Source organism: Oncorhynchus nerka, linkage group LG28, assembly GCF_034236695.1.
Source record: "Oncorhynchus nerka isolate Pitt River linkage group LG28, Oner_Uvic_2.0, whole genome shotgun sequence".
Classification (NCBI taxonomy): Eukaryota; Metazoa; Chordata; class Actinopteri; order Salmoniformes; family Salmonidae; genus Oncorhynchus; species Oncorhynchus nerka.
In genome coordinates this window covers 19,131,868-19,155,632 of record NC_088423.1, presented here as the reverse complement: position 1 = coordinate 19,155,632, position 23,765 = coordinate 19,131,868, and the positions used below count along the sequence as shown (strand labels likewise).

The 23,765-nt window shown below is 43.7% G+C and overlaps 1 protein-coding gene across 5 annotated transcripts in view; it reads left to right on the top strand.

Moving 5' to 3' along the window:
- LOC115112962 (adenosine kinase-like) overlaps nt 1–23,765 on the top strand; it is a 330,614-nt gene that overhangs the window by 283,244 nt on the left and 23,605 nt on the right. For all 5 annotated transcript variants that reach the window (XM_029640075.2, XM_029640072.2, XM_029640074.2 and 2 more), the window contains 2 exons: nt 8,604–8,642; nt 23,137–23,251. In XM_029640075.2, the coding sequence (XP_029495935.1) occupies nt 8,604–8,642; nt 23,137–23,251 (154 nt within the window). The remainder of the gene's footprint in view (nt 1–8,603; nt 8,643–23,136; nt 23,252–23,765) is intronic.

The following is a 23,765-nucleotide window of genomic DNA, read 5'->3' as shown; positions in this document are numbered from 1 at the left end:
TGTCCCGAGAATTGAATCCTGTGGTACCCCCATAGAGACTGCCAGAGGTCCGGACAACAGGCCCTCCGATTTGACACACTGAACTCTATCAGAGAAGTAGGTAGTAAACCAGGAATCATTTGAGAAACCAAGGCTGTCGAGTCTGCCAATAAGAATGTGGTGATTGACAGAGTCGAAAGCCTTGGCCAGGTCGATGAATACGGCTGCACAGTAATTTCTCTTATCGATGGAGGTTATGATATTGTTTAGGACCTTGAGCGTGGCTGAGGTGCACCCATGACCAGCTCTGACTCCAGATTGCATAGCGGAGAAGGTATGGTGGGATTCGAAATGGTCGGTAATCTGTTTATTTGGCTTTCGAAGACCTTAGAAAGACAGGGTAGGATAGATATACAGTGGGGTGAACAAGTATTTGATACACTGCCGATTTTGCAGGTTTTCCTACTTACAAAGCATGTAGAGGTCTGTAATATTTATCATAGGTGCACTTCAACTGTGCACCAACAAAAATCCAGAAAATCACATTGTATGATTTTTAAGTAATTAATTTGCATTTTATTGCATGACATAAGTATTTGATCACCTACCAACCAGTAAGATTTCCAGCTCTCACACACCTGTTAGTTTTTCTTTAAGAAGCCCTCCTGTACTCCACTCATTACCTGTATTAACTGCACTTGTTTGAACTCGTTACCTGTATAAAAGACACCTCTCCACACACTCAATCAAACAGACTCCAACCTCTCCACAATGGCCAAGACCAGAGAGCTGTGTAAGGACATCAGGGATAAAATTGTAGACCTGCACAAGGCTGGGATGGGCTACAGGACAATAGGCAAGCAGCTTGGTAAGCAAGATCTCACCTCGTGGGGCATCAATGATCATGAAGAAGGTGAGGGATCCGCCCAGAATTACACAGCAGGACCTGGTCAATGACCTGAAGAAAGCTGGGACCACAGTCTCAAAGAAAACCATTAGTAACACACTACGCCGTCATCATTAAAATCCTGCAGCGCACGCAAGGTCACCCTGCTCAAGCCAGCGCATGTCCAGGCCCATCTGAAGTTTACCAATGACCATCTGAATGATCCAGAGGAGGAATGGGAGAAGGTCATGTGGTCGGATGAGACAAAAATAGAGCTTTTTGGTCTAAACTCCACTCGCCGTGTTTGGAGGAAGAAGAAGGATGAGTACAACCCCAAGAACACCATCCCAACCGTGAAGCATGGAGATGGAAACATCATTCTTTGGGGATGCTTTTCTGCAAAAGGGTCAGGACGACTGCACCGTATTGAGGGGGGGATGGATGGGGCCATGTATCGCGAGATCTTGGCCAACAATCTCCTTCCCTCAGTAAGAACATTGAAGATGGGTCGTGGCTGGGTCTTCCAGCATGAAAACGACCCGAAACACACAGCCAGGGCAACTAAGGAGTGGCTCCGTAAGAAGCATCTCAAGGTCCTGGAGTGGCCTAGCCAGTCTCCAGACCTGAACCCAATAGAAAATCTTTGGAGGGAGCTGAAAGTCCGTATTGCCCAGTGACAGCCCCGAAACCTGAAGGATCTGGAGAAGGTCTGTATTGAGGAGTGGGCCAAAATCCATGCTACAGTGTGTGCAAACCTGGTCAAGATACAGGAAACGTATGATCTCTGTAATTGCAAACAAAGGTTTCTGTACCAAATATTAAGTTATGCTTTTCTGATGTATCAAATACTTATGTCATGCAATAAAATGCAAATTAATTACTTAAAAATCATACAATGTGATTTTCTGGATTTTTATTTTAGATTCCGTCTCTCACAGTTGAAGTGTACCTATGATAAAAAAATTACAGACCTCTACATGCTTTGTAAGTAGGAAAACCTGCAAAATCGGCAGTGTATCAAATACTTGTTCTCCCCACTGTAGGTCTGTAGCAGTTTGGGTCTAGAGTGTCACCCCCTTTGAAGAGGGGGATGACCGCGGCAGCTTTCCAATCTTTGGGAATCTCAGATGATACAAAAGAGAGGTTGAACAGGCTAGTATGTGGTTGCAACAATTTCTGCAGATAATTTTAGAAAGAGAGGGTCCAGATTGTCTAGCCTGGATGATTTGTAGGGGTCCAGATTTTGCAGCTCTTTCAGAACATCAGCTATCTAGGTTTGGGTGAAGGAGAAATGGTGGGGGTTTGGGCGGGTTGCTGTGGAGGGTGCCGGGCAGTTGACCGGGGTAGGGATAGCCAGGTGGAAAGCATGGCCAGCTGTAGAGAAATGCTTATTGAAATTCTCAATTATAGTGGATTTATCGGTGGTAACAGTGTTTCCTAGCCTCAGAGCGGTGGGCAGCTGGGAGGAGGTGCTCTTGTTCTCCATGGACTTTACAGTGTCCCACAACTTTTTGGAATTAGTTGCAGATGCACATTTCTGTTTGAAAAAGCTAGCCGTTGCTTTCCTGACTGACTGTGTGTATTGGTTCCTGACTTCCCTGAACAGTTGCATATCGCAGGGACTATTCAATGCTATTTCAGTCCGCCACAGGAAGTTTTTGTGATGGTCAACGGCAGTCAGGTCTGGAGTGAACCAAGGGCTGTATCTGTTGTTAGTTCTAAATTTTTTGAAAGGGGCATGCTTATTTAACCTCTAGCGTCGAGCAATCCCGTATCCGGGAGCGTAATCATAGCCTCAAGCTCATTACCATAACGCAACGTTAACTATTCATGAAAATCGCAAATGAAATTAAATAAATATATTGGCTCACAAGCTTAGCCTTTTGTTAACAACACTGTCATCTCAGATTTTCAAAATATGTTTTTCAACCATAGCAAAACAAGCATTTGTGTAAGAGTATTGATAGCTAGCATAGCATTAAGCCTAGCATTCAGCAGGCAACATTTTCACAAAAACAAGAAAAGGATTCAAATAAAATAATTTACCTTTGAAGAACTTCGGATGTTTTCAATGAGGAGACTCTCAGTTAGATAGCAAATGTTCAGTTTTTCCAAAAAGATTACTTGTGTAGGAGAAATCGCTCCATTTTGTTCATCACGTTTGGCTAAGAAAAAATCTGAAAATGCAGTCTCTACAACTCCAAACTTTTTACCAAATTAACGCCATAATATCGACAGAAACATGGCAAACGTTGTTTAGAATCAATCCTCAAGGTGTTTTTTACATATCTATTCGATGATAAATCATTCGTGGCAGCTGTGTTTCTCCTCGAAGCAAACGAAAAATACACGCAGCTGGAGATTATGCAATAATTGCAACGGAGGACACCAAGCGGACACCTGGTAGATGTAGTCTCTTAAGGTCAATCTTCCAATGATTTGCCTACAAATACGTCACAATGCTGTCGACACCTTGGGGAAACGACAGAAAGTCTAAGCTCATTCATGACCCATACACAGCCATATAAGGAGACATTGGAACACAGCACATTCAAAATCTGGGGCACTTCCTGTATGAAATTACATCTTGGTTTCGCCTGTAGCATTAGTTCTGTGGCACTCACAGACATTTTACATTTACATTTAAGTCATTTAGCAGACGCTCTTATCCAGAGCGACTTACAAATTGGTGCATTCACCTTATGACCTCCAGTGGAACAGTAGTGCATCTAAATCTTTTCAGGGGGAGGGGGGGTGAGAGGGATTACTTTATCCTATCCTAGGTATTCCTTAAAGAGGTGGGGTTTCAGGTGTCTCCGGAAGGTGGTGATTGACTCCGCTGTCCTGGCGTCGTGAGGGAGTTTGTTCCACCATTGGGGGGCCAGAGCAGCGAACAGTTTTGACTGGGCTGAGCGGGAACTGTACTTCCTCAGTGGTAGGGAGGCGAGCAGGCCAGAGGTGGATGAACGCAGTGCCCTTGTTTGGGTGTAGGGCCTGATCAGAGCCTGGAGGTACTGAGGTGCCGTTCCCCTCACAGCTCCGTAGGCAAGCACCATGGTCTTGTAGCGGATGCGAGCTTCAACTGGAAGCCAGTGGAGGGAGCGGAGGAGCGGGGTGACGTGAGAGAACTTGGGAAGGTTGAACACCAGACGGGCTGCGGCGTTCTGGATGAGTTGTAGGGGTTTAATGGCACAGGCAGGGAGCCCAGCCAACAGCGAGTTGCAGTAATCCAGACGGGAGATGACAAGTGCCTGGATTAGGACCTGCGCCGCTTCCTGTGTGAGGCAGGGTCGTACTCTGCGGATGTTGTAGAGCATGTTGTAGACAATATCTTTGCAGTTTTGGAAACGAGTGTTTTCATTCCAAAGCTGTCAATTATATGCATAGTCGAGCATCTTTTCGTGACAAAATATCTTGTTTAAAACGGGAACGTTTTTTTATCCATAAATTAAAAGAGCGCCCCCTATATCCAAGAAGTTAAGATAGTGAGGAAATTACTTTTAAAGAACAACCAGGCATCCTCGACTGACGGGATGAGGTCAATATCCTTCCAGGATACCCGGGCCAGGTCGATTAGAAAGGCCTGCTCGCTGAAGTGTTTTAGGGAACGTTTGACAGTGATGAGGGGTGGTCGTTTGACCGCGGACCCATAGCGGATGCAGACAATGAGGCAGTGATCGCCGAGATCCTGATTGAAAACAGCAAAGGTGTATTTGGAGGTCAAGTTGGTCAGGATAATATCTATGACGGTGCCCATGTTTACGGATTTAGGGTTGTACCTGGTGGTTTCCTTGATCATTTGTGTGAGTTTAAGAGCATCTACCTTAGATTGTAGGACTGCTGGGGTGTTAAGCATATCCCAGTTTAGGTCACCTAACAGAACGAACTCTGAAGATAGATGGGGGGAAATCAATTCACATATGGTGTCCAGGGCACAGCTGGGAGCTGAGGGAGGTCTATAACAGGCGGCAACAGTGAGAGACTTATTTCTGGAGAGATTCATTTAAAAAATTAGAAGCTCGAACTGTTTGAGCATAGACCTGGAAAGTATGACAGAACTTTGCAAGCTATCTCTGCAGTAGATTGCAACTCCTCCCCCTTTGGCAGTTCTATCTTGACGGAAAATGTTGTAGTTGGGTATGGAAATCTCAGAATTTTTGGTGGTCTTCCTAAGCCAGGATTCAGACAGGGCAAGGACATCAGGGTTGGCGGAGTGTGCTAAAGCAGTGAGTAAAACAAACTTAGGGAGGAAGCTTCTGATGTTAACATGCATGAAACCAAGGCTTTTTTGATTACAGAAGTCAACAAATGAGAGTGCCTGGGGACACGCAAGGCCTGAGTTAACTTCCACATCACCCGAGGAATAGAGGAGGAGTAGGATGAGGGTACGGCTAAAGGCTATAAAAACTGGTCGTCTCGTGCGTTGGGGACAGAGAATTAAAGGAGCAGATTTCTGGGCATGGTAGAATAGATTCAGGGCATAATATGCAGACAGGGGTATGGTGGGGTGTGGGTACAGTGGAGGTAAGCCCAGAGTGATAATAAGAGAGGTTGCCTCTCTGGACACGCTGGTTATACTGGTTGACGTCACCTGGTTGACGTCACCGCATGTGTGGGAGGTAGTAGAAAGGAGGTATATGAGGCAACCTCTCTGCCTACGGAGCTGTGAGGGGAACGGCACCTCAGTACCTCCAGGCTCTGATCAGGCCCTACACCCAAACAAGGGCACTGCGTTCATCCACCTCTGGCCTGCTCGCCTCCCTACCACTGAGGAAGTACAGTTCCCGCTCAGCCCAGTCAAAACTGTTCGCTGCTCTGGCCCCCCAATGGTGGAACAAACTCCCTCACGACGCCAGGACAGCGGAGTCAATCACCACCTTCCGGAGACACCTGAAACCCCACCTCTTCAAGGAATACCTAGGATAGGATAAAGTAATCCTTCTCACCCCCCTTAAAAGACCTAGATGCACTATTGTAAAGTGGCTGTTCCACTGGATGTCATAAGGTGAAAGCACCAATTTGTAAGTCGCTCTGGATAAGAGCGTCTGCTAAATGACTTAAATGTAAATGTAAATGTAGAGTGGGACGAGGGGCTCCGCAGTGAACTAAAACAATGATAACTATCCTAAACAACAGTATACAAGGCATATTTACATTTGAGAGAGACATAAAGCAAGGCATAAAGCAATCACAGGTGTTGATTGGGAGAGCTTGCAAAGACAACAACCTGTAAGACATCAGCTAAGACAACAGCAACAGCAACAGGTAAAATGGCGATGAATGGGCAGAGAGGGTTGGTTAACTACACACAGAGCTGAGTTTGGGGCTAGGGCCGACAGATAAACTAAAGTAAACAAAGTGGAGTACCGTGATAAATGAACAGTCCAGCAGGCATCAGCTATGTAGCCAAGTGGTCATAGGGTTCAGTGAACATCAATAGATGGAACAGGGAAGCCGCGGGTAGTCGTTGCTATGCTAGCACGCGGGAGACACAGAGTTTAAAGTTAGCAGGCGGGGTAAGTAGAAGCATCTGCTCCGACGTCCAGCGAAGGCCGGTTGAGAGCACAGCGGATGGAATTGCGTTTCCGGACCAGTCGTGGTGGTACGGCGGGGCGCCGTGTCGACAAAGGGACCGGGCCAGATGGTGAAAGAGGTATTGTAGTTTTAGTCATTTTGTTTGCTAGCCGGGAGATGTGCCTGGCTCAGAGCGATCTTTGGGGCTTGGTCACTCGGTGGCAGCTAGCTAGCTGTGATGATCAGGAGTAATGGTCCAGGTGTTACGGCTGGAATCCGGTGTTGTAGTGGAGAAAAACAGTCCGAGGCTGGCAGGTATTATGCAGGCTAAAAAACGGCTGGTGCCTGTACAGAGGGTAAAGGCCGCTAGCAGTGGTTTACAATGACTAAATAGCTATTAGCTAATAAGCTGGTTAGCTCCTGATGGCTATCTTCTGATGGAGGTTTTGGTTATAAGGTCTAAAAATAATAGCGGATCCGTGTCACATTGATTGAGGTGGGTTACCAGTAGGTATATTTAATTTAAAAATGGAAAAGTGATTGACAAATAAATTGAAATATATACAAAAAAAATAAAAATACAAAAAGTAAACGAGAGGACGACAAACCACATCTGCACTGCTACGCCATCTTGGGGAAAAAAGAAAAAAAAATTATAGTTGAATGAACATATGAGACAAGTTGAGCAAACACATAATATAAGTTGACTGACCCTTTTTCAAGTTAATGCTAAGTTTGGATCAACTTAACATTTTAAGTTCAGGTAGCACTTTAATTGAACAGTTCAGAAACTAAAAAAGGCTGTGTAACCAATTACTTAATAATAATTAGTTGAAACTACATTTTTTTAACTGTGTGTGTGTGTGTTATTAGATGAAGTGACATCCAGTATCTCTGTCCCAGTAATGGGTGATCAGAGACAGAGAGGCATGCCTGTTCCCCCCTGGGCCCCATAACACTATTGTTTCATGTCTTCTCTCCTCCCTTTTCTCTTGTCACACACCACACACACACTCCTTCATCTCCTCCCTCTCTTCTGTGTGTAAGACCAGGTCGTCAACCCGTGTCTCCCCAAGGTCACAACCCCAGCCCCCTTTCCATATAATCGGGTCATTTAGCATCATAGCATCGACTTATTGCTTTGTCTAAGGGTCAAAAGTGAATTGAGCGAATGCACTTGTCATTCGTGATTTGTGTCCCTATTATTGCATCTCATCGTGCAACAGCTAGCCTACAGAAGTCTCTGCCCATTGACTAAACAGAGCAAATAATGTCACCTGACTGCTAGCCCCCACCAAAAGTCAAGTACACTATAAATCATGCCGTTCGTGGTCACTATTATTGAATTCCAGTGGTGTAAACTGGGAAACCCACATATCTATCCATATCTATCGTCTGTGTTGCAGTAGTTTCATGGCTAAGCTGAAATGATGTTGATTGTATCCCAAGTGGCACGCTATTTCCTATATAGTGCACTACTTTTGACCCATTTACATTACATTTAAGTCATTTAGCAGACGCTCTTATCCAGAGCGACTTACAAATTGGTGCGTTCACCTTAAGACATCCAGTGGAACAGCCACTTTACAATAGTGCATCTAAATCTTTTAAGGGGGGTGAGAAGGATTACTTTATCCTATCCTAGGTATTCCTGAAAGAGGTGGGGTTTCAGGTGTCTCCGGAAGGTGGTGATTGACTCCGCTGTCCTGGCGTCGTGAGGGAGTTTGTTCCACCATATGGACCCTATGGGTCCTGGTCAAAAGCAGTGCAATATAAAGAGAATAGGGTGCCATTTGAGATGCAGACGTTGTCTGTCTTCTTCTCAAAGCTGTTGCTGTAAAATGAGCCAAAGTGGGGCATTGGGATTAAATGGGTTTATGCCGTCCCCTATGAGTACAGTATTAATTCAGGGAGCAAAGTAGCACAGCAGCAGAATGGACTCAAGTTACTCCTTCAATCTCAAGTGTCAGGTCATCACACGTGTTTAGTCTGTCAGTGACTGAAGGAAGTAAGAGGTCTTGTACTGTATGCCTGAAGTGGGTATGTCCCAAATGGCATCCTATGTAGTGCACTACTTTTGTCCAGACCCCTTTTGGCCCTGGTCAAAAGTAGTGCACTACATAGGGGATAGGGGGCCATTTGGGATGTGTTCACTATGACTTCCGTTACAGCATTGTGACTCTGTAATTAACTGTTAATTTGTGTTCTTTATTTTCTATTTCAGGAGGCGGCCACTTTTGCCAAAGAGCAAGGTTTCGAGGAGGTGAGTTACCGCCGAATGCACACCACTAAACAGATCCTAAAGGTTTATTTTAGCTGATAATTTAGTTCTTTTTTGGACAGTGATTGATGTGCTATTATACTCTCCAGGCCTTGCAGCAGTTGCTATGGAAACCTGGTAGTCGTCATGGTTTCTTTGTTCAGCCATCTCTCTCTTTCTCTCTCTCTCTGTCTCTCTGTGTGTGTGTGTGTGTGTGTGTGTGTGTCTGTGTGTGTGTGTCTGTGTGTTATGACGCACTCCGCTAGGTCTGCACCCAACATCGCCTACAGATGTTATGTATTGAATTTTGAAAAGCCTCTTGGGAAGCTGAGAAGTTGGGCATGGTTTCAAGCCTTCCCCCTCTCTCTCTCTCTCTCTCTCTCTCTCTCTCTGCCTCTCTCTCTGCCTCTCTCTTTCTTGCGAGCACACTGCCGCTCTTTTTCTCTCGCTCTGCTTCTCTACCTCCCTGTTCTCCCACTCGCTCTATCTCTTTCTGAATCTCTCTCTCTGCCGCTCTCTCTCTCCATCTCTCATTTCAATTAAATTTGATAAATGCTTTATTGGCATGAATGGCTGGTTGCCACTGTTGCCAAAGCAATGTATATGAAGTATTACATAAATGAACAATATGCTTGAGGAACAACAGTATATGACAACAAAAACAAGAATACATTGAGAATAATACACACGAGAAAACATCTAATTGGGGGATTTAATTTATACAGGGTCTTTCTAAATGCAAAATATGCTCTCTCTGTATTTCTGCCTCTTTCTCCGGCTGCCTCTCTCTCTTTGGGGGCTGACAGGTTGCCTGGTTAAAAAGCTTCTCTCATTAGTATCATTACTCCCAGGGATGATATGTCTCCCCTCTCCCTGCTACAGTATAATATAGCACTAACACAAAATTGTACAGCGCACACAGTATCCTTTTAATAACCAAATTACTGCCACCTGTGGTTTTAGATTATGTAAATTAAAATGACATAAAATATGTTTTAAGTGGGGCTGCGCATTAAATGAGGAATACATGTTTAGCTTTGCCTGCCTCTTTGCTGCCTTTTCAAAAAATCCTATATCCTGCTTTGCTTTTTAAATATCAATTAAAAAAGACAAACATGTGAAATCTACTTTAGATGTTTTTAAGTGGTTTTTCTCTTTTAAAGGTAGAGCTCTCCCTTGAATATAGTTCTTCTATGTATGAATAATTTTCATCCAGAATCACTTACGGTGTGATCAACGTGACTGGAATGGGAATGGATTCCTGATGGCCCTGACAGCTTCCACAGAGGAGGGAGGGAGGGAGGGAAGCTCACATCACAGAAAGTAAATATAAAGGGCAAAGCGTCAACTCTCCCAGTACTAACCAATTCTCTGACATTTTCTGTGTCAACTTGATTTGCCAGAACACTGCAAAATTGCATCTGATGAATATGATTTTTCAGAGAACAACACTAGTATGGTACTTACAGTATTTCTAGATGGTTTCGCAGTTAAATTTGTTTTTTCTGCTTAGACTTATCTTGTTGTCATGTCACGCTTGTAAAAATGTGGTTTGTGCAGCTAGGTGCTCCAAAAATATGTTAATTCACAAGATTGGCCCCGCCCCGCCCCCTTTCGGAAAAGCTGACCACGACTCCATTTTGCTGATCCCTGCCTACAGGCAGAAACTAAAACAAGAGGCTCCCACGCTGAGGTCTGTCCAACGCTGGTCAGACCAAGCTGACTCCACACTCCAAGACTGCTTCCATCACGTGGACTGGGACATGTTTCGTATTGCGTCAGATGGAAATATTGCCGAATACGCTGATTCGGTGTGCGAGTTCATTAGAACGTGCGTCGAAGATGTCGTTCCCATAGCAACGATAAAAACATTCCCAAACCAGAAACCGTGGATTGATGGCAGCATTCGCGTGAAACTGAAAGCGCGAACCACTGCTTTTAATCAGGGCAAGGTGTCTGGTAACATGTCCGAATATAAACAATGCAGCTATTCCCTCCGCAAGGCTATTAAACAAGCTAAGCGTCAGTACAGAGACAAAGTGGAATCTCAATTCAATGGCTCAGACACAAGAGGCATGTGGCAGGGTCTACAGTCAATCACGGACTACAAGAAGAAACCAAGCCCAGTCACGGACCAGGATGTCTTGCTCCCAGGCAGACTAAATAACTTTTTGCCCGCTTTGAGGACAATACAGTGCCACTGACACGGCCTGCAACGAAAACATGCGGTCTCTCCTTCACTGCAGCCGAGGTGAGTAAGACATTTAAACGTGTTAACCCTCGCAAGGCTGCAGGCCCAGACGGCATCCCCAGCCGCGCCCTCAGAGCATGCGCAGACCAGCTGGCCGGTGTGTTTACGGACATATTCAATCAATCCCTATACCAGTCTGCTGTTCCCACATGCTTCAAGAGGGCCACCATTGTTCCTGTTCCCAAGAAAGCTAAGGTAACTGAGCTAAACGACTACCGCCCGTAGCACTCACTTCCGTCATCATGAAGTGCTTTGAGAGACTAGTCAAGGACCATATCACCTCCACCCTACCTGACACCCTAGACCCACTCCAATTTGCTTACCGCCCAAATAGGTCCACAGACGATGCAATCTCAACCACACTGCACACTGCCCTAACCCACCTGGACAAGAGGAATACCTATGTGAGAATGCTGTTCATCGACTACAGCTCGGCATTCAACACCATAGTACCCTCCAAGCTCGTCATCAAGCTCGAGACCCTGGGTCTCGACCCCGCCCTGTGCAACTGGGTACTGGACTTCCTGACGGGCCGCCCCCAGGTGGTGAGGGTAGGCAACAACATCTCCTCCCCGCTGATCCTCAACACGGGGGCCCCACAAGGGTGCGTTCTGAGCCCTCTCCTGTACTCCCTGTTCACCCACGACTGCGTGGCCACGCACGCCTCCAACTCAATCATCAAGTTGAGACGACACAACAGTGGTAGGCTTGATTACCAACAACGACGAGACGGCCTACAGGGAGGAGGTGAGGGCCCTCGGAGTGTGGTGTCAGGAAAATAACCTCACACTCAACGTCAACAAAACTAAGGAGATGATTGTGGACTTCAGGAAACAGCAGAGGGAACACCCCCCTATCCACATCGATGGAACAGTAGTGGAGAGGGTAGCAAGTTTTAAGTTCCTCGGCATACACATCACAGACAAACTGAATTGGTCCACTCACACTGACAGCGTCGTGAAGAAGGCGCAGCAGCGCCTCTTCAACCTCAGGAGGCTGAAGAAATTCGGCTTGTCACCAAAAGCACTCACAAACTTCTACAGATGCACAATCGAGAGCATCCTGGCGGGCTGTATCACCGCCTGGTACGGCAACTGCTCCGCCCTCAACCGTAAGGCTCTCCAGAGGGTAGTGAGGTCTGCACAACGCATCACCGGGGCAAACTACCTGCCCTCCAGGACACCTACACCACCCGATGTTACAGGAAGGCCATAAAGATCATCAAGGACATCAACCACCCGAACCACTGCCTGTTCACCCCGCTATCATCCAGAAGGCGAGGTCAGTACAGGTGCATCAAAGCTGGGACCGAGAGACTGAAAAACAGCTTCTATCTCAAGGCCATCAGACTGTTAAACAGCCACCACTAACATTGAGTGGCTGCTGCCAACACACTGTCATTGACACTGACCCAACTCCAGCCACTTTAATAATGGGAATTGATGGGAAATGATGTAAATATATCACTAGCCACTTTAAACAATGCTACCTTATATAATGTTACTTACCCTACATTATTCATATCATATGCATACGTATATACTGTACTCTAGATCATCGACTGCATCCTTATGTCACTAGCCACTTTAACTATGCCACTTTGTTTACTTTGTCTACATACTCATCTCATATGTATATACTGTACTCGATACCATCTACTGTATGCTGCTCTGTACCATCACTCACTCATATATCCTTATGTACATATTCCTTATCCCCTTACACTGTGTATAAGACAGTAGTTTTGGAATTGTTAGTTAGATTACTTGTTGGTTATCACTGCATTGTCGGAACTAGAAGCACAAGCATTTCGCTACACTCGCATTAACATCTGCTAACCATGTGTATGTGACAAATAAAATTTGATTTGATTTGATTTGAAGGCAAAGGAGGATGTGCATTGATATTTCTGCTTCCTGCTTTTTGTTTTCATAATAACCATACTAAATAATCTGCTCGTTAGAAATATACATTGTAGCCATGTCAATTACTATTTAATATTTATTCATTAAATGACTAGGTTATGTTTCTCTCTCTTCAAAAAGCCATCAGCACACCTGAAAACAAACTTAGCAGTCGTTCTGATTGTCATCTGTTTCCTTTAAATGGCCAGAGATGAGATGAGGTATCTGTAGACCAGCAATAATGAAATCTTTCCTAGGCACTCGTTGCATCCCAAATAGCACCCTATTCGCTATAAAGTGCACTACTGGTCAAAAGTAGTGCACTACATAGGGAATAGGGTGCCATTTAGGATGAAACCCCTGCTTGACAAACAACCTCTCTCTATTGAGGAAGATACATTTTTCAGCGGCTTTGATACAGACGCAGGAATGTAACATCCTGATAAAGCTGTCATATTATGTGGTTTTAAAAAAACTACTTCAGAGAAATGTGCCTCAGATCATCATAACCCACTAAAGTGCAGATGCTGTTGATTTGGATCCGATCAATTATTGCACAATTAATCATTCACACGTTTGCATTTGTCAGCAGTACAGTAATCCAAATTGACGATGCAAAATGTCTCCTTAACATTTTCTAAATGCACTCATGTTGAGTTGAATATGATCTGTTTTCCATATTGTGTTGTTGCCATAGGAAGTTGTTGCCAGGTAAGTCGGCTACACAAACAGGTGTAGTAACATATTGTGTTCATTGTGTGTGTGTTTTGCCTTCCTCAACTACCTTAATAGTTACCCTATTATAGGGGTAGGGACCCCTATAATAGACCCCTAAACCCCTGTTTTCCTAAACAGACTTAAACTTTTTTTTATAAACCTCTCATAAACCTTAAAGGGTTACATACCCGGGCCGTGTGTTACTCCCGTGGAGATTTTTGCATTTGGTGTCTGGAGTCATTGGAGTGGCTGGCTTGTGGTTCAGTTGAGTTAGTCACAGTGACAAATTGCTTCTTTGCTGTTGCCTGTTAACAGCCTCTGTATTAACCTCTCCATTAGCACTTACTTGGAGTGTTACTCCCATTTTTCCACTGCCCAATGTCTCGGCGAACCTCTTTAGACTGATTAACGGAGCTTTGGGAAGCATTTAGAGGTGCTAAAGCTCATCGGCTGGAGTGAGGAAGGGAGGCAGTATAGCTGGCTGGTGGTATTGGATAAGAGCCGTATCATTCTGATTACTTCCTGCTTGGCTTTATTTGGTTGCTCTAAACGTTCCTCATTGTAGGAAAACACTATACTGCTAGAATTGCCTGAGAAGAGACTTATTGTTATATAAATTCTACTAATAATATGATAATAAAATACTTAACAATTATAATGTAATGTAATATGGTCATTTAGTAGACATTTGAATCCAAGGTGACTTACAGAACTGTCAACATTGAGAGTAGATGTAGCCATGTGAGAATCAAACCCACAATCCACCATTCTCTACAAACCCAACCCACTGAGCCACTGGAACCCAATGATAAAACAGCAGCGTCGTTCATGGTCCACCCTACTGTGAGCTACTGATAGAGACATTCCACCTGCTCATAGTACATCATGATAAGTTAATAGTAAAGCAGCCATGACAGGAGTGGGTTTTTATCACTGTGATGATCAAAGGGAGGCTCACTGGAGAGTTGTGTTAGTCTCCAGGCTCCGAGATATCCAGTCTGTGCACATGCTATCGAGAAATGTGCTGCACCCCAAATGGCATCCTATTCCCCATAGGGCTCTGGTCAAAAGTAGTGTACTATGTAGGGAATAGAGTGTCATTTGAACGCAGACAGGGCCTGCTTCAGGAGGAGAATAATGTATGACTACATGTATAACACCACCTAGCCGTGTCCCCTTTATTCATTCACGTAGCTTTGTCTAACAACAACAAATCTTCAGCAACACTTTAGGCTATCCTATATCCTAGTTTCATCGTCCCATATAGAATTGTTGATTACTGCATCTGATAATAGATGCAGTTCAGCCCTATATACTTAGTTTTTTCACATTTCTATATGACAAAACAATGAGCGTTTTTAACCCAGTAATATTGATATTTTTATCTCTTTTAATTATCACTTGATCCCCTCAGTCCAGCCGAGATAGGATACACTGACCTCTCTCAATCACTTTTGTGAACCCTCATTGACTGAAATGGCCCCTTAGCAGGCAATAATCAACTCAAATTTGTCACATGCCTCGTAAACAACAGGAAACAAAACATAATCACTACAAGATGGTGCCGATAGAGATGGCAGCTTCGCTTCTATTCCTTAGGAAACTGTGCAGTATTTTGTCTTTCATGTATTATTTATTACATTGTTAGCCCAGAAAACATTGTATTATTACATACAACCGTGAAGAACTATTGGATATCAGAGAGACGTCAACTTACCAGCACAACCAGCAGTACAACCAGGAATACGACTTCCCAATGCGGATCATCTCTCTGCGCCTCCCAAGGCATTTAAACTGATTCCAGAGGCCAAAACAACACCGCAAGAGGAGAGGGTGCTGGAGCGGTCTTCTAGTGAGGCTTCGAATGCGCACCCACCGCTCCCGAGTATATTACTCGCTAATGTCCAGTCCCTAGTTAACAAAGTCGACGAAATCTGGGCAAGAGTTGCTTTCCAAAGAGATATCCGGGATTGTAACATACAATGTTTTACGGAAACATGGCTAGCTGGGGACACGCTGTCGGAGTCTATACAGCCAAAGGGATTTTCAGTGCATCACGCTGACTGGAATAAACATCTCTCCGGTAAGAAGAAGGGCGGGGGGGTATGTTTCATGATTAACGACTCATGGTGTAATTGTATCAACATACAGGAACTCAAGTCCTTTTGTTCAGCTGACCTAGAATTCCTCACAATCAAATACCGACCGTATTATCTCCCAAGAGAACTCTCCTCGGTTATCGTCACAGCCGTGCATATCCCCCTCAAGCGGATACCAAGACGGCCATCAAGGAACTTCACTGGACTTTCAAACTGGAAACCATATATCCTGAAACATTTATTGTAGCTGCCGATTTTAACAAAGCTAATTTGAGTACAACGCTACCTAAATTATATCAGAATACCGATTGCTGTACATGAGCGAGTAACACGCTCAACCATTTATACTCTAACTTCCGCAATGCATACAAGGCCCTCCCCCGCCCTCCTTTTGACAAATCTGACCATGACTTCATCTTGTTGCTCCCCTCATATTGGCAGACACTAAAACAAGAAGCTCCCGTGCTTAGGTCTATCCAATGCTGGTCTGACCAATCGGATTCCACGCTTCAAGATTACATCGATCACGTAGACGAGGATATGTTCCTGGTAGCCTCAGATAATAACATTGATGTATGTGCTGACTCGGTGAGACAGTTTATAAGGAAGTCTATAGGAGATGTTGTACCCACTGTTACTATTAAAACGTTCCCTAACCAGAAACCGTGGATTGATGGCAGCATTCAGTCAAAGCTGAAAGCAAGTACCACTGCATTTAATCTTGGCAAGGCAACTGGAAATATGACCAAATACAAAGTGTAGTTATTCCCTGCGAAAGGCAATCAAACAAGCAAAGTGTCAGAATAGAGACAAAGTGGAGTCGCAATTCAACGGCTCAAACACGAGACGTACAGTTGAAGTCGGAAGTTTACATACACTTAGGTTGGAGTCATTAAAACGTTTTTTTCAACCACTCCACAAATGTCTTGTTAACAAACTATCGTTTTGGCAAGTCGGTTAGGACATCTACTTTGTGCATGACAAGTAAATTTTCCAGCAATTGTTTACAGACAGATTATTTCACTTATAATTCAATGTATCACAATTCCAGTGGTTCAGAAGTTTACATACACAAAGTTGACTGTGCCTTTAAACAGCTTGGAAAATTCCAGAAAATATGTCATGTCTTCAGAAGCTTCTGATAGGCTAATTGACATCATTTGAGTCAAATGGATGTGTACCTGTGGATGTATTTCAAGGCCTACCTTCAAACTCAATGCCTCTTTGTTTGACATCATGAGAAAATGTACAATTTACAAATGCCTGAATGTACCACGTTCATCTGTACAAACAATAGTGCGCAAGTATAAACACCATGGGACCACGCAGACCTCATACCGCTCAGGAAGGAGACGCTTTCTTTCTCTTAAAGATGAACGTATTTTGGTGCGAAAAGTGCAAATCAATCCCAGAACAACAGCACAGGACCTTGTGAAGATGCTGGAGGAAACAAGTACAAAATGGAAAAACTCACTAGAAAGGCAAAAACCTAGAAAGAAACCTAGAGAGGAACCAGGTTATGAGGGGTGACCAGTCCTCTTCTGGCTGTGCCGGGTGGAGATTATAACAGAACATGGCCAAGGTGTTCAAATGTTCATAAATGACCAGCATGGTCAAATATTAGGTATGGGACAGGTAGCACGTCCGGTGAACAGGTCAAGATCCCATAGCCGCAGGCAGAACAGTTGAAACTGGAGCAGCAGCACGGCCAGGTGGACTGGGGACAGCAAGGAGTCATCATGCCAGGTAGTACTAAGGCATGGTCCAAGGACTCAGGTCCTCCGAGAGAGAGAAAGAAAGAGAGAATTAGAGAGAGCATACTTAAATTCACACAAGACATCGGATAAGACAGGAGAAGTTCTCCAGATATAACAAACTGACCCTAGCCCCCGACACATAAACTACTGCAGCATAAATACTGGAGGCTGAGACAGAAGGGGTCAGGAGACACTGTGGCCCCATCCGATGATACCCCCGGACAGGGCCAAACAGGAAGGATATAACCCCACCCACTTGCCAAAGCATAGCCCCCACACCACTAGAGGGATAGCTTCAACCACCAACTTACCATCCTGAGACAAGGCCAACGAGTATAGCCCACAAAGCTCTCCGCCACGGCACAACCCAAGGGGGGGCGCCAACCCAGACAGGAAGATCACATCAGTGACTCAACCCACTCAAGTGATGCACCCCTCCTAGGGACGGCATGAAAGAGCACCAGTAAGCCAGTGACTCAGCCCCTGTAATAGGGTTAGAGGCAGAGAATCCCAGAGAATGTATGTAAACTTCTGACCCACCGTAATTGTGATGGTGATGAAATAAATAAAAGCTGAAATAAATTATTCTCTCTACTATTATTCTGAAATGTCACATTCTTAAAATAAAGTGGTGATCCTAACTGACCTAAAACAGGGAATTCTTACAAGGGTTAAATGTCAGGAATTGTGAAAAACTGAGTTTAAATGTATTTGGCTAAGGTGTATGTAAACTTCCGACTTCAAATGTATGTGGCGGGGTCTACAGACAATCACGGATTACAAAAACAAAACCAGCCCCTTCGTGGACATCGGCGTCTTGCTTCCAGAGAAATTAAACCACTTCTTTGCACACTTTGAGGACAATACAGTGCCACCTACGCGGCCCGCTACCAAAGACTGTGGGCTCTCCTCAAAACATTTAAACGTGTTAACCCTTGCAAGGCTGCTGGCCCAGACGGCATCCCTAGCCGCGTCCTCAGAGCAAGCGCAGACCAGCTGGCTGGTGTGTTTACGGACATATTCAATCAATCCCTGTCCCAGTCTGCTGTGCCCACATGCTTCAAGATGGCCACCATTGTTCCTGTTCCCAAGAAAGCTAAGTTAACTGAACTAAAAATGACTATCGCCCCGTAGCATTCACTTCTATCATCATGAAGTACTTTGAGAGACTAGTCAAGGATCATATCACCTCCACTCTACCTGTCACCCTGGACCCACTTCAATTTGCTTACCGCTCTAATCGTTCCACAGACGATGCAATCAACATCACACTGCACTGTAAGAATGCTGTTCATCGACTACAGCTCAGCATTCAACACCATAGTACCCTCCAAGCTCATCATTAAGCTTGAGACCCTGGGTCTCGACCCTGCCCTGTGCAACAGGGTCCTGGACTTCCTGACGGGCCGCCCCCAAGTGGTGAAGGAAGGAAACATCTCCACGAAACTTTTAAGTTCCTCTGTGTTCATATCACCGACAAACTGAAATGGTCCACGCACACAGAGTGGTGAAGAAGGCGCAACAGTGCCTCTTCAACCTCAGGAGGCTGAAAAAATGTGGCATGTCACAGAAAACCCTCACAAACTGTACAGGTGCACAATTGAGAGCATCCTGTCGGGCTGTATCGCCGCATGGCACAGCAATTACACCGCCCACAACCCCATGGCTCTCCAGAGGGTGTTGCGGTCTGCACAACGCATCACCAGGGGCAAACTACATGCCCTCCAGGACACCTACAACATCCGATGTCACAGGAAGGAAAAAATATCATCAAGGACAATAACAACCCGAGTCACTACCTGTTCACCCTGCTTCCATCCAGAAGGCGAGGTCAGTACAGATGCATCAAAGCTGGGACAGAGAGATTGAAAAACAGCTTATTTATAAAAGCCATCAGATTGTTAAACAGCCACCACTAGCACCGAGAGGTGGCTGCCTACCTACAGACTTGATATCATTGGCCACTTTAATAAATTGAACACTAGTCACTTTAATAATGCCACTTTAATAATGTTTACATATCTTGCATTACTCATCTCAGATGTATATAATGTATACTGTATCCTTCACTATCTCTTCTTTACTATCGTTTGCATCTTAGCCGTTCTGTCACTGCTCATCCATATTTGTTATACCTATATATTCTTATCCCATTCCTTTACTAGATTGTGTGTATTAAGGTTTTGTTGTGGAATTTGTTAGATATTAGGATTTGTTGTGGAATTTTAGATATTACCTGTTTGATACTGCTGCACTGTCTGATCTAGAAGCATAAGCATTTCACTACACTCGCAATAACATCTGCTAACCATGTGTATGTGGCCAATAGAATTTGATTTGAGTAGACAGTGAAATGCTCACTTACAGGCCCTTCCCAACAATACAGAGAAAAAAAGAAATAATAGAAAAATAACACAAGGAATGAATACTCAGCGAGTAACATTAACTTAGCTGTATACACAGGGTACCAGTACCGAGTCAATGTGCAGGGGTACGAGGTCATTTAGGTAGTTGTACAGTTCCAGTCAAGAATTTGGACACACCTACTCATTCCAGGCTTTTTCTTTATTTTACTATTTTCAACATTGTAGAATAATAGTGAAGACATTAAAACTCTGAAATAACACATATGGAGTCATGTAATAACCAAAAAAGTGTTAACCTTTTCACACGTACCAACAAACGGGTGTGATCATTCTACAGTGGTCCCTGCAACATATGCTCAAACCGGTGTGATTAGAACGTTCAGTTTCGATTGACGCAACAATCAGCATTTGAGCTGGCCATACTGTTTTTTCACAAACATTTTGAACTAACACAGTCCTTACAAAGTTATGTCCAGAATGTGACCAGTGTCACGCCCTGGCCTAAGTTATCTGTGTTTTCTTTATTATTTTGGTTAGGCCAGGGTGTGACATGGGTGATTTATTGTGTTTCGTCTTGTTTAGGGGTTTATTAGATTTATGGGGTTGTGTTCAGTGTAGTTGTCTAGGTAAGTCTATGGTTGCCTAGAGTGGTTTTCAATCAGAGGCAGGTGTTTATCGTTGTCTCTGATTGGGAACCATATTTAGGCAGCCATATTCTTTGGGTATTTTGTGGGTGGTTGTCTCCTGTGTCAGTGTTTGTGCCACACGGGATCGGTTTCTGGTTTTCACGTTTCTTGTTTTGTATTCTGTTCATGTATAGTTTCTCTTATTAAAGAACCATGAACTTTAACCACGCTGCATTTTGGTCCTCCGATCCTTCTCTCCTCTCCTCTTCGGAAGAAGAGGAGGAAATCCCTTACAACCAGTTTATTTTTGGATGCAATGTTCAGACATTCACATAAGTAGCTAAAGCATAACACAAACATCCGAATCGGAAAATGTAGGCTACATTTGTCCTAACGCTAACTGAGGAAAGATTGACGTAACACAAGCGGTCTCATATTTTTATAACTCTCGAGCGACAGAAACTACAATATGAATTAGCTAATAGCAATTACTATTTATAACTAATCACATCACGGGTGAGGTCACAATTTATCAAAATAATTGAGTAAAACACTTTCTAGAAATCGAAAGTAATCGATGGGTAGTTTGTGCCCGCCGCCATGTTTGTTTTTTTCACAACAACTAAAGATAATAACAGGAGACGAGATGAGTTTGGTCTGTTTATACTATGCATGTTGAAGGGCGTGTGTCGTCTATGATCATTCACTTCCCTTCATTCACTCCCGGAAGTTTACCCGAAAGATGAGTGAACCATTCATTCACCTCATTATAACATCTTTGGTCTGACAGAATGCATTGTATAATGTCACCCAGAATGCATTGTACAATGTCAACAAACATGGTGCCTCACATAGCTGGCAAATAGCTTAGCATTAGCTTATTATAATCAGTACAACATTCAACAAATTATTTTACACACATCATAGGTGTCCATTACAATATATGCAATAATCGGAATGCATTATTTGTAACCAGTACTTTGAAAACGTGAATAAAACTGTAAATACATTATGTTATATACATATCCCTCACGACGCCAGGACAGCGGAGTCAATCACCACCTTCCGGAGACACCTGAAACCCCACCTCTTTAAGGAATACCTAGGATAGGATAAAGTAATCCTTCTCACCCCCCTTAAAAGATTTAGATGCACTATTGTAAAGTGGCTGTTCCACTGGATGTCATAAGGTGAACGCACCAATTTGTAAGTCGCTCTGGATAAGAGCGTCTGCTAAATGACTTAAATGTAAAATGTAAATGTATATATGCGCCTACAGTAGAAACGACAACACGATATAAAGAAAATAAGGAACTTACTTTGATAGGAACGCACACATGTCTAAAGTTATTATTTGTAAGGAAAACAACAAGGAAGGCAATGAGAGTGCCAGCAAGAAAATGTTCTCTCCGAAGAGAGAAGTTTGTCCGGCTCAGTAAAGCCTCAAACATAAATTGTCCGCAACACTGAAATAGGCTACTTCTATGTGAATTAATGAGGAGAAAGAACACACCTCAATTTAAACTGTTGTTAGAAAATACAACTTGTTAGAAAATTATTTTAAATTCATGTGTTGAAACATATCCTAAATATAATTAGCAGGCAGCGAGCATAAAACAAGTCACGCTAGGGCAACCATTATGACAGCTTTGTACACTCTTGGCATTCTCTCAAACAGAGGTCAGTTTCATCATAGCGCTTGATGGTTTTTGCAACTGACCTTCATGTCTAAAATGTATTTTTAGTTATTTAACTGAGAAAGTCAGTTTAGAACTCATTCTTATTTACAATGACCGCCTACCCCAACCAAACCCTAACCTGGACGACGCTGGGCCAATTGTGCACCGCCCTATGGGATGCCCAATCACGGCCAGTTGTGATACAGCCTGGAATCTAACCAGGATCTGTGGGGACGCCTCTCGCACTGAGATGCAGTGCCTTAGACCGCTGTGCCACTCGGGAGCCCTAATGTTGTACTGTCGTTTCTCTTTGCTTATGGCAACTGTTCTTGCATTATATGGACTTGGTCTTTTACCAAATAGGGCTATCTTCTGTATACCACCCCTACCTTGTAACAACACAACTAATTGGCTCAAATGCATTAAGAAGGAAAGAAATTCCACAAATTAACTTTTAACAAGGCACACCTATTAATTGAAATGCATTCCAGGTGACTACCTCATGAAGCTGGTTGAGAGAATGCCAAGAGTGTGTAAAGCTGTCATCAAGGCAAAGGGTGGCTCCTTTGAATAATCTCAAATATAAAATATTTTTGATTTGTTTAACACTTTTTTGGTTACTACATGATTCCATATGTGTTTTTACAATAGTGAAAATAAAGAAAAACCCTTGAATGAGTAGGTGTGTCCAAACTTTTGACTGGTACTGTACATATTACCTCAATTACCTTGGCTAACCTGTACTCCCGCACATTGACTCAGTACCGGTACCCCCTCGTTACTGTTATTTTATTTTTGCTCTTTTATTTTTTTAACTTTAGTTTATTTAGTAAATATTTCTTAACTGCATTGTTGGTTAAGGGCTTGTAAGTAAGTATTTCACGGTAAGGTAGGTATTTCACGGTACACCTGTTGTACTCGACGCATGTGACAAATACAGTTTGATTTGAAAATGGCACAATTGGTCAGGAGCCCGTAACACGGACGCTCTTCCCTGCAGCGCCATAATGGACACCACAGTAAGGCCCTGTGGTGTGTTCATTTGGTTAATGTAGCAGGTTCTTGCTATTTCAACCCAATCATATAATTTCTCCACAGACGGATGACATTGCAGAGATTGCCAGGAGGGCCCAGAGCCTGCCGAAGGTCAACAAGAAGAGACAACGAGTGGTGGTCTTCACTCAGGGCAAGGACGATACTGTGGCCACTATCGGTAGGCAAACAGCTTTTCCTAAAATAAATGTAGGTACTTAAAGCCAAGGTATAATGCGTTATTAGGCAGTTATGACACAGTGTAAGACATGTCATGAGCATGTATGACCCCTTTATAATGCCTAATCAGTTATAATCATCTCATAATAATCTTTTTTGTTTCGCGCTCCATTCTCTCCATTATTGTAGAGAATTTATAGCCTCGTACGACCATCGTGATCTTGTGTGCTTGAATGGTCCATGTAAGGCATGCCTTGACTCAGGCCTTGACTCAAACCACATCTCGCACAATTTCAGAGTATTGCCTTAAATACATGTTGATAGATGACTGCTGTTCACTGAAACAATGCCATGGGAGTCGCTTCAGGGCAACAATATTTACTTTTATGTTAAGCTTGACAATGAATATTGAACGTTACATTTTCTGAGAAAAGGATTTGTATGTCCCAAATGGCACCATATTCCTGATATAGTGCACTACTTTTGTGCAGGCTCTAGTCAAAAGTAGTGCACTA